Below are 12,397 nucleotides of genomic sequence, written 5' to 3' on the forward strand. Positions count from 1 at the left end.
TACCTTGGCAGTGTTAACATTTTCTTTCAGTATATACTACCAAACACTGACTCAGACAGAACGACCAAAAGTATATCAGACTAAAGGGTAAGGGAGTTAAGTGGTATGTTTTTTTTCCCTAAAAGTTGAATGCAATGCAGAAAGCAAATGAAGAGTAAATTAGATTTTAAACATTCTTTCAATTAAAATAACCTCAAATTTCATTAAAAAAATGCTTTCAGGCATTATTAAGATCATAATCTGCAAGTACATTTTAGAATTTGTTTCTAGTTCCACTGATTATCCACAACCTACGTAAGTCGCTAGACAGTACAGCACAGAGAAGTTCCACTTAGGCCATGATGATTACAAGAATATTTGGATATTCTCAAGGAAAAGCCTTCCAGTCATTAAGAAACTTTTAACTGATGTCAGGTCATGTAACAGGTTGCAGCACTTGGTGCTGGGAAATGAAGTTTTCAGTCATACCTTTGACTACATGGCCTTGTTACATAGCACACAGTTTTAGCTCCCAAAAGTACCTTAGGCTGCGGATCAGCCTCATCTAGAATCCCATACTCCGCCCTATCAGCGGAAGTGTCTGAGCAGGACAGGCTGCAACAGCATGCTGCAAACGTGCCAGATTTAGCTGCTGTGGCAAAGCGCACAGTTAGTGTCAGAAGAGTTTCATGCTCAGCGAGTAAGATTTGACATGCCTACATGCAGGTGCTCCAGCTTCCGGAAGACTGACCCAGAAACATGTTAGCCTCTCCTGAGCTGAGATATGCCAGGCTTCCCCACAAGCAGCTCTGTGGCTTCGAAAAGTTACAGTGACTGCTAAACACTAACTTTACTGGGACAACATGTCAGACATAGCACACCACCTTTGATGTTCTGTATGAGGATGGTTGCATTCAGGAGTAGCTTCAAACGGTACCTTCCTATTTAATTCACAATTTCTTTTCTGAACCAAGACGCAGGTCTCCCTTTCCTTCATTGTGTATCTGATGCAAGGAAGCAAACCATGATACCTAGCCCTGCCTTAGCGACCATCAAGCTGCCTCTGTCCCACAGGCTCTCTGCACAGCAGCAGTCTCCTGGTGACAGTATTTACCACCACGTATTTGGTGGCAATGCTGCCTTAAGGCACGTTCTCCCTTTCATTTATGGTTTTTCTTCCCTGCCATACATTGGCCTCAACTGTACTGATAACAACTGATGATGAGGCTGAGCTATAAATCTGACCACGGGACTGATCGAGGCTAAAAGTGATCTATTCACACAGTTCAGTTCAGTGATCTATTCCACAGTTCACCCTAAAAATCTGCTGTGTCAGCATAACTGCACAGGCAGGGCACTGTGGAAAGAACTGACTATTGCCAAAGCTGTCATTTCGATGTTTCTCAACTAAAACCTCAGACGAGATCTGCTGACAAAATAATCCAGAGTCGCAGTTAGAGTTCTAAGTTGCAATACAAGCTTGATGAGGCTGAGCTGTGGATTGCTTTGTCATATGTAAATTAAAAAAAAAAAAAAATGAAGCTATAGAGAGTTACTTCTTTTTAAAAAGCAGGTTATAAATGGACTGGAAAGATTCCCATTTCTGTACTGGAACACTTTCAGGAAAAGGCTGAAACCCAAACTATCTCAGTTTAATTTTTCTGCATTAATTGTGATTTATATAAATTTGAATCATATATAAGGTTTGATTTATACAGAAACACATTACTGGTAAGATAGGACAAAAAAGGCTCTTACTATGAAGCCACACCAATGACTATTCAGGCACCGGCAACCTGAAGTCACTTAAAGAATGAAAGATATTAAATCACTTGCTTAACTACGTGATACTTTGTTTCCTACTAAATGAATGAGAAACGAAATAATGCTGAGCCACAAGGAGCCAATGCTTCCTGCTGAATCGTTACAACCATTTTAGTCTCCCATTCCAGAAGAAAGCACTGCTCAAAAAACAAAAACAAAACACCAAACGAAAAACCAACTCCAAACAAAAAACCCACACACTCAAGAGCAAGCTATTCTAGTGGTTCAAAGGCCTCACAAACATTCCCAAGGAAGCACGTTTATCAGAAGAAAAGCCTATATACATTTTTTTTTTTTAAACGAACAAATAGAAGCAAACGAACAGGCAAAGCAGCTTTCACTCCCTTTCCCATCAATGCTAAATTGTTGATACAATAATCAAGATGGCTTTCTTATGATGGCAATACGTTAAAAGTACTTCATAAAAAATACAATCAACATTAAGTGATCAATGGAATTTAGTTCTAAGTTAAAGCAACATCTGCAACACTACTGTTAGAAGAGTTGATAGGGAATCAGAAAGGAAAACTTGAAAGTGTGCTATTTTTCCTTATTTTAAGGAAGAAAGAATTACTTGAAAAACATTCTTGAAAAAGAGAGCCCCATTAAACTGCAACAGCCAAAGCTGAAAATAGTCTAGATTCAGAACTAGTTGAATGAAATAAAGTTGTGGTGTTTTTGTCGGGTTTTTGTTTGTTTGTTTGTTTTGTTCTATAAAGAGCATCTGAAGTTGCTCATCTATGCAGACAGGAAGGTTAATCCAACAGATTGAGCACTAGTTTGCAACTGAAATTAAACACTCATCATAGAACCATAGAACAGCCCTGGTACAAAGTAACCTTGAAAGAACATCTGGTCCAACCTTTCATGGGACAGCGAGCTAAGCTGGTCTAGCATCCTGTATAATTGCATCCTAAAAAACTCCAGTGATGAGGATTCTACCAAGTTCCTGGGGAGGTTGTTCCAGTGAATGATTGCTCTCACTGTAAAAAATTTCTTTCCTATATAGAGATAAAACATCTTCCCTGGTACCCGTTGCCCCTAGTCTTGTCCTTGTGGCACCTTGTGAAGAGACAGCCTTCATCCTCTTGTTCCACTCTGTGGCCTCTATCTACACTGTTCCACCAAAAACTTCCTGCATTACCATGGGCAAGTCGGTTTCTGTGCTAGTGTCTAACATATAAATTAAGAAAAGGGAACAGGATTTCCCTAACTTAGAAAGGTAAAATGAAATCCTCACACAGTAGAGCAACAAAGGTCATATAAATAATTCAAGTTAATAGTTGTGGCAGTCTGGTGAAGTTCCCAATGACTGGAAAAGGGGAAACATAGCCCCCATCTTTAAAAAGGGGAAAAAAGAAGACACAGGGAACTACAGGCCAGTCAGTCTCACCTCTGTGCCCAGCAAGATCATGGAGCAGATCCTCCTGGCGACTATGCTAAGGCACATAGAAAATAAGGAGGTGATTGGTGACAGCCAACATGGCTTCACGAAGGGCAAATCCTGCCTCACTAATTTGGTGGTCTTCTATGATGAGGTTACAGCACTGATGGATAGGGGAAGAGCAACTGACGTCGTCTACCTGGACTTATCCAAAGCATTTGATACTGTCCCACATGAAATCCTTGTCTCTAAACTGGAGAGACATGGATTTGATGGATGGACCACTCGGTGGATAAGGAATTGGCTGGATGGTTGCACTCAAAGAGTTGTGGTCAACGGTTCAATGTCCAAGTGGAGGCCAGTGACGAGTGGTGTTCCTCAGGGGTCAGTACTGGGGCCAGTGCTGTTTAACATCTTTGTTGGTGACATGGACAGTGGGATCGAGTGCACCCTCAGCAAGTTTGCTGATGACATCAAGCTGTGTGGTGCTGTGGACACGCTGGAGGGAAGGGATGCCATCCAGAAGGACCTTGACAGGCTGGAGAGGTGGGCCTGTGAGAACCTCATGAAGTTCAACAAGGCCAAGTGCAAGGTCCTGCACATGGGTCGAGGAAATCCCAAGCACAAATATAGGCCGGGCAGAGAATGGATTGACAGCAGCCCTGAGGAAAAGGACTTGAGAGTGCTGGTGGATGAGAAGCTTAACATGTGCCAGCAATGTGTGCCTGCAGCCCAGAAAGCCAACTGTATCCCGGGCTGCATCCAAAGAAGTGCGGCCAGCAGGTCAAGGGAGGTGATTCTGCCCCTCTACTCTGCTCTTGTGAGACCCCACCCGGAATACTGCATTCAGCTCTGGAATCCCCAACACAAGAAGGACATGGAGCTGCTGCAGCGGGTCCAGAGGAGGGCCATGAAGATGATCAGAGGGCTGGAGCACCTCTGCTACGAAGACAGGCTGAGAGAGTTGGGGCTGTTCAGTCTGGAAAGAGAAGGCTCCAGGGAGACCTTCTAGCAGTCTTCCAGTACTTAAAGGGGGCCTACAGGAAAGCTGGAGAGGGACTTTTTACAAGGGTATATAGTGATAAGACAAGGGACAATGGCTTTAAATTGAAAGAGGGCAGATTTAAATTAGATATAAGGAAAAAATTTTTCACTCAGAGGGTGGTGAGGCACTGGAACAGGTTGCCCAGAGAAGTTGTAGATGTCCCATCCCTGGAAGTGTTCAAGGCCAGGTTGGATGAGGTGTCAAGCAACCTGCTATAGTGGAGGGTGTCCCTGCCCATGGCAGGGGGGTTGGAACTAGATGATCTTTGAGGTCCCTTCCAACCCTAACCATTCTATGATTTTATGTGTGTATATACACATATGTATACACACCCACTCTGTACAGGTGGTATTTTGCCCTGCACATTTATCTGTACTGTTGATGCAAGTCTGTGGTATATTTAAAGGCATCTGGCAATACGGGAGCAGACTGGACTGTCACACAAGACCTGATCTGACTAGGCTCTAACTATACCTTAAGTCACCTGTGCAGCCTGTGTTAAGATTCTTAAGTCTTCAAGTGTCTTTGTGTCTTCCCTTAAGTGTAGGGACAACTAATGACTGTTGACTTAACTGGGTTTTATCCACAATAAAAATCCCATTGAAGTTTAAAAAAAACCAAACCAACAAAGGCAAAAGGAAGAAAGGAAATGCACAAGTGTACTTATGCTCTAAACCAGTTGCTGATCAATTCAGTGGCAATGTATTTAAGTCAAAGTACCCATCTGTACCATGGTATGTATCTTAGATTTTATTTCGATAACTCCAGTTTTCCTTTCCTAGTGTTTAGCTTACTAACTTCACTTGGCTTTTGAAATGAACACAGTTCCTATTTTTGTGTAGGCAGTAACAACAAGAAATCTATCTACGGATTTGGAATGTAACTAAGATGGAGTAGTTTCTCATAAGTAAGAGTGGAGAGAGGGCTCTACAGCCCTTGACATTGGACCTTTTTGCTGAGTAAGCTGAAGCAGTAAAAGTTCTACCTGAATTGAGTTCAGAGGGAAGGAAATAGGGACATATGTTTACATGAACCATTCACACAGTCCACTGCTGCATGACCCAATGGCTGGCCTTTAGTATTCAACAATATAGGCTGAGATTTTTTGATACTAACATAAAAAAAGAAACTTGTCAGTCAATTGCTTAAAACATTTGGAGGAGGGGGGAACCAAACCAAAAAAAGTCACTGATAACATTGTATTTTACTATACACTTAGACATACAGTCATGCTCACACATACAGCAGTATATCTAGTTTTATCCATGAGCACTAAGTATTTGATAGGAAAACAGACACATTATTTGTTATTAAGAAACTGTTAAACAACAGCATAATTACATCATTGCTTTCTCGTATGTAAAAAAACCAAACAAAACTCCCCCTGTGCTGCAAATTACTTCAAGTATATCATTAAATCCCTTTTCCCTTTGCATTCCGACCTTTGACTCAACATACTTTGTTGCTTCAAGCTGTAGTTCAGCAAGACTACTCTCAACTGCATTTCTGTAATGGTCACAGCATCACATCCTTCACTGTGATTCACAGAAAATTGTACCTCTATTTATAAAGGAAATTATGCTCCCACTAACATTTCGGTTTGAGCAACATCTGTTATTTCAGTTCTAGTGTAGTAGCAAAAAATAATATTTGAAAGCCTATTCATGTCTGAGAGAAGTAATTGCTTACACATTGAACTTAATTAAACATTCGTACTTTCAGAAAAACTAGTCCTAAGAATCAGGACTATAGGATTATAAATAAAAGTAGTTAAAGTAAAAACATAACTTGAATAGTGTTGCAAACTATAACATTCCTATTTTAGTTTAGCATTTCTTTATTAAATTGAAAGAAAAGTGTAATTACTGAGGGCATTAGTTTTCATGCTTTTGGGTTTTATTTGCCAACTAGATAGGTATGCTACATGGATGCATATAATATGCTTCAGTAGGACCATTGTTACAAAGTGCCATATTTACAAGTGCCTTTATAAATTAAAACACCCCCCAGAACCTTTCACTCCTCCAATCTGAAAAAATAAAACATCCAAACAAAACCACTTCCATAACGTGACTCATCTTCAAATCTCTACCTCAGCAGCATTGTTTGTATGACTAAACCTTAATAACACCACCTAACATTGAAAGCAATCCTCATTGAAGTGTGAAACTAAGTATTTCTATTAATGCACTGAACACTAGTGACAGGGGTGGAGAGAGAGGGAAAAAGCGTCACCCAGTTTCAGTAAATCTCTTCAAACCACCCACAAACCAGAATACTTGTGCTTTTTTCCAGAGCCGAACATAGCAAGAAATAAAAAGCCACAAACTGAAAGCTTCTTTTTATCCCATTGTTTAAATACACATAAACATCAGACTTGGCAATTTTTCATGTTAAAAAATTTTTCAAAAATAACATTTCAGATTCCCCCTTGGATCTACATAACATACTTGCCTACAAAAGCAATCCTGAAAATTCAATTTCACTCCTCCTAAATAATACCCTAAATTCTACCTTTATCATCCTTTTTACACTATCGGTAAGAGTACAAAACAGAGTTTGCTGTTCTGTATGCAAAGGGCATACTGGGCAGGGCAGCTACTTCTCTCTTGCTTCATGGTCCCACCTATCAGGTATCAATCAGACTGCAGTTATATTGTTATAACTGTGCTCTAACAATGGGCAACATTTAGGTGTAGCAGCAGGACACTGAAGAGTCATACTTACGCATGAGACTTGACAAGTCTGCTCACCCTTCACGATACCAGCCTGCACTCTCTCTTTTTTGCCTGACCATCTTCACAGCTCTAGCGCAGAATCATAGAATCACAGACTGGTTTGGGTTGGAAGGGACCTCAAAGATCATCTAGTTTCAACCCCCCTGCCATGGGCAGGGACACCCTCCACTACAGCAGGTTGCTCGACACCTCATCCAACCTGGCCTTGAACACTTCCAGGGATGGGACATCTACAACTTCTCTGGGAAACCTGTTCCAGTGCCTCACCACCCTCTGAGTGAAAAATTTCTTCCTTATATCTAATTTAAGTCTGGCCTCTTTCCGTTTAAAGCCATTGCCCCTTCTCCCATCACTACACACCCTTGTAAAAAGTCCCTCTCCAGCTTTCCTGTAGGCCCCCTTTAAGTGCTCTTCCAAAACATGCAGTCTCCCTCCCATGACTCATAACTCACTTTGTTCTCTCTCTCGCCTCCAGTGATCGAGTTAGTGAATCCCACCATATTCCTCCCTCCCTATCATTTCAGCTATACCTTCCTTTATTGTTCTCCGTCCTTGCTCATACACACACAGCACCTACTTTCTCTGTGCTGAAAATAACTAAGTTCGTCCTCATGACTTGCATTCTGATTTGGAATCTTGTTGGAAATTTTGTCAAGTTCTACTGAATTCCAGTCCATAACCTCAGTCACCAGTCATCTCCATTGATTCATTCCTGCACTCCTAAAAAACCTGCTAATTCCAAAACTCTTAGGGGGATTTTCTTTTGGAAGAGATGCAGTAGTTCTAGAAACCTCAGCATTTACATAGGCTCAGGATAACAATCTTTCCCTCTCCATGATATTAACAAGGATTTCTTATGTGCTTTCTATATCTTATTAAGTATTTTTCTGGCCTCCACTTTCTCAATTATTTTACACGGCATAAAGACAGGGATTAGGTTTATAGCATTTTTAATAAGTTGTAAAACAAAGAAATTGAGCCTCACTTGAATCTAGCTTCCCAACACAAAGTGCTCCAACCACTGAGCTAGTGAAAATAGAACAATTACCTGTCTCCCAGCTCTTCTAAGGAAATATCTCAGTTCTCACCTGAATCCTATTCTGTATTTATGTACTTATGACCTTATTTTTATTATAAATCATTCTGTTAAGACATGTTGTTATATAGAAAATACATAAACATTATCTATAGTGGCAACTTCACCTAAAATCCAGGACTGATTCTGAAAGTCAGCATTGTAAAAATCAAGCCCCCTGCATTTCAGTGGTCTGTACAAATAGCTAGTCTGAAATTCGTTTTTTGTACTCCTCTACACAGTGAGATATTCATTCTTAATTCCCTGCAGCTTTTCCCCTCCTTTGTGGCACTAACTCATATTTAAAAAAAAAAAAATCATTTTAATTTGAGAGCACATACCCAGATCCTCTAAAGGTACTGCCTACTTCACTACTGGCATCATTATTTTCTGATCTGAGCATTTTATGTAACAGAACCAGAACATATGATATTTGAAAAACTGTGAAAGGTTCAAATGCCAAAATCCTTTTGCAAATACTTCCACATGAAGTGGAAGGATGCTCCATCCCTGGTGACATTCAAGGCCAGGTTGAACGAGGCCCTGAGCAACCTGATCTAGTTGGAGATATCCCTGTTCCTTGCAGGGGGGTTGGACTAGATGACCTTTGAAGGTCCCTTCCAGCCCTAACCATTCTATGATTCTATGATTCTATGAATACAAACATCCATTATTTTAACTGCATATGTAAATGCACTTTTTGGAAAGAAAGTAAATTCAAGAAAGCACGATTTGCTTACCTTTGAGAGTTCCATTCCAGGTCCACACTGTTTGCAGAGGATACAGTTTCCAGTGTGGTCTCTAAATTCTTGCTCTCTGCAATCTCCAGTCTCACAAATTACCTTACTTAGCTATTAAAAAAAAAAAGTAAACTCACTAAAATATAATTAATCTGTGATTAACGTATAATTTATATAAACCGCAAATCTGAGAAATAAATTCATGTTTCTATCTTAAAAATAACTTTCTGCATTATCAAAAACTTTAAATATTGTAATGAAAATTAATCATCTAACTCCAAATATGGATAAGTGGCCTGAATTTTAAAGATTCTCAGTATTCAGTAACTTCCAACAATTTCATAATTTTTAGAAGGCCTGCTTGATATTTGACACTTGTGTAATGTCAAAACATTTAATTGTTTCAACATGAGTTTAAGTTCCTTATCTTACTCAACATCACGAAAAACACACAAAACCATTTACTACAGCTACAATTTTCATGACAGTAAGCTATGTTGCATTACGCTACATCGCCATGTTTAATTTATTTGTGATTTTTTATTTTTTTAATGATGCTATTACAATTGAATAAATAAACTAAAATCTATTCCTTTAAATATAAATATTCAGAGATTTTAAAAGGTCACTCAAACCTTTCGGAAACTTAAAAAACATTCCAAACCTGTATGAACACTATTTATTCTAAATTTCACTACCACTTTACATTTCATGAGCCCAACGACAGAGAATCCAATTTCTGCCTTCAAAGGCATTTCAGTACATTATCTGACCAAGCCAGAAACTAAGGTTATGAGAAATACCATAAGCAGTAGTATCAGTCATGCAAAGTCTCAGTATAATCACCAGAATCGTACCCAGGAACATTAGCAAACCCTGTGAGCTCCCTCAGTAGAATTTTAAATTAAATGCCTACATACAGGCTTCCATCACAGAAAGTGCTCTCTACAACTGCCACTAAAGTCTTACTTTGTGTATTAGTCTTTTCAGAAAGACCAAAGCCTTTCTGATAGCTATGAAGCGTTAATTACCCCTAGTTCTAGAGCTTGTCTCTGCAAGCCAGAGTTACAGTACACTTAGTAGGTAATGGAATTGTGTGGTGTACTACGATCTGTGGATAAACTGAATGCTCCAAACTCCTAAACTATATATATTACCATACTGTACTAAGAGATGGCCACTGCAAATTGCTTAGAATTCCTGCCATCTCTCTGAAGTGAAGCAGTTATCACCTTCACAGCACTATATTCACTTACATTTTTCTGTCCTTGTCAAGTCCCTCTTCCATGAAGAGGCTCACAAGGTAAAAATTTTTAATTGCATGTGAGGAGAAGCATGAAATTATACAAATCAGTCGACCCAGCTTCCTTTTAAATTGATAAAATGCACACGTAATTGTCTGCATATGTTTGTTTAAGATTTTATTGTTAGCAGTGTTATTGTTAGCAGTAATGTGTAAAACTAAAGATACCATTTTTGTGTCCAATACAATTTTTTCAACATTCATCCTGGGGGAAAAAACATTAATTTTTAACTCACCAAATATGCTAGTAAAATTATGAACATCTTCAGTTTATCTTCTCCTTGTAATCCTTTAGCGTCCATTTTTTAAAATCAAACCTTTCTCCCTAGAAAAATTAAAGGAAAAAAAAAATCATTATATTTCACAATGTTGTTTAAATTGCAAAAGTCATACCACCATAGTACTTCATGTCATTCAGCATGTCAAAATACGTATCTGTTAATGACATTAAAATATTTCAGATGGATTCCTGGAAGCTGAACAACAAATACATGCTTTAAACGTCATGTTCTTTTTTAGAAGGCAACGCAATATATACAAATTTCTATAGCCTTAATTCTCAAAAGAAGAAGAAACTGCTATCAGTCTAGATTAGAGGACGTCAACGTTTGTAAATCTAACACCTAACTTCCCTCCCTTCTTGCTTGTTAGATGCCCAACTAAGTGCGAGATCAACAGACAAAAATCACTTTCTTCAAACATGCCACGTATCAGCCAAGACGCAGCTGATCACAAGAACGTTCCTTCTGTGTTGCAACGTGGAGCAGAAAGGGTTTGCCTAGTGGCTAGGACAAACTCTTCTACTTCATTCTGCAATGAGCTGGAGGCATACGCGGGATCTCTTTCTACCACTTACCTAAGGGATATTAACTTCTTAAGATGGGCTAACATGATTGTTCATGGTCTGGTAGGCAAAGGCTATTACCGAAGACATTTCAAACAGCATGAACAAATCACATCCTACCTCAGACAATTTTTATCATATCTCACAAAAAGTGGAAAGAACTGTCCATGAAGCCTTGCTCAACTATTATTTTAAGAAGTGGCAACAAACAAACGATTAAAAAAAGAAAAAAAGAAATGAAGGGGAACTATTTGCAATTGTCATGGAAAGGAAGTTCTAATTTGAGATCAGGTTTTTTTGATTATTATATCAACGAACTGCACCCCCACAATCATTAAGGATATTGTGCCTGGCCAATGGAACATTTTTTCTCTGCTTTCGTTCCTTGTGTTTATTTGAGTCTTTGTGTTAATTTGCAGTTCCTTACTTTTTGGTTTTGTCAGTTATCTGGAAATGCAAGTGTAACTTCTCTTTCAGAAACCCAAACTATACAGCAACAATAACAAGAAAAGAATAAATAACTTCAGTTCACAGTCATGCTATTCGAGTTCGAGCCTAATTTGCATACCCTATATGACAGTAATGTAATGTCATTGATTTCAGCAATAACATTTAACACATTACTGGCCTGACTGTCGAATAAAGCTGTTTTAAAAGATAAAATCAGTAATTTTTATCATTTAAGAATAGAAGAGACGGACAAACGAAAAGTTTGTCAAACCCAAAACAAGGCAAGTAGTACAGAAAGAGATTAAGAACAGTTGCAAAACGCTTCACAATATGGAACTAAAACAAGCATAATACACTTCCAAAAAAAACCACAACCAGAATGAGCGTAAACTATAATTAACACACAATTTCACATTTTACTGCATGAATATCCTAATTAACGAATTCTAATCAATAAGAAGAAAGTATACTTCAATGGCACTGCTGATACCTTTTAAGATAAATTGTATTTTGAAGTGTAAAAAGAGCTAAAGCCTGATACAAAGAACAGAACAGGAAAAGAGGTGTGTCAGGCAGCACCCTACAGGAAAGCCAAGATTACATTTTTATGGTTATTTCTCACTTACTGATAGTAATCGTCTATGAGCCAATGACAATTATCAGATTATATGCATGTCAACATGGGTAAAAAAGAAGACATAACCGCCAAGTAATACAAACACATACAGGCATAGTATTTGACCTAGGTTGCTTTTTTAAGTCTGAGGAAAAAAAAAAAAAAAAGCAAGCAGAGAAACGGGAAATGTCAGAAAGAATTCTGGATGACTCAAATATAACAATTTGATGTAAAAAGTACTGTTTAACAAACGAAAAGAATGGAAAAGGAGAGTCAAGAAATGTTAAAAATTATTAAGTGCACAAGCTTGGCATGAGAAGCTGACAGTGCTAATGCTGCAAAAAGAAATTAGGTATATAAGGACAAAACTACATAAGAATAAAACAATTTCAAGTAATA

The 12,397-nt window shown here is 38.6% G+C and overlaps 1 protein-coding gene across 1 annotated transcript in view; it reads right to left on the minus strand.

The window, feature by feature from the left end:
• The window catches only part of TNFRSF19 (TNF receptor superfamily member 19), a 47,113-nt gene extending 36,723 nt beyond the window's left edge, over nucleotides 1-10,390 (minus strand). The window contains exons 1-2 of the mRNA XM_086613334.1: nucleotides 10,325-10,390; nucleotides 8,786-8,896 (exon numbers count right to left, since the gene is read on the minus strand). Of these exons, the coding sequence (XP_086469460.1) occupies nucleotides 8,786-8,896; nucleotides 10,325-10,390 (177 nt within the window). The remainder of the gene's footprint in view (nucleotides 1-8,785; nucleotides 8,897-10,324) is intronic.
• Between the last annotated feature and the right edge of the window lie 2,007 nt (nucleotides 10,391-12,397).

Source organism: Tauraco erythrolophus, chromosome 1 (genome assembly GCF_009769465.1).
Source record: "Tauraco erythrolophus isolate bTauEry1 chromosome 1, bTauEry1.pri, whole genome shotgun sequence".
NCBI classification, from domain to species: Eukaryota; Metazoa; Chordata; class Aves; order Musophagiformes; family Musophagidae; genus Tauraco; species Tauraco erythrolophus.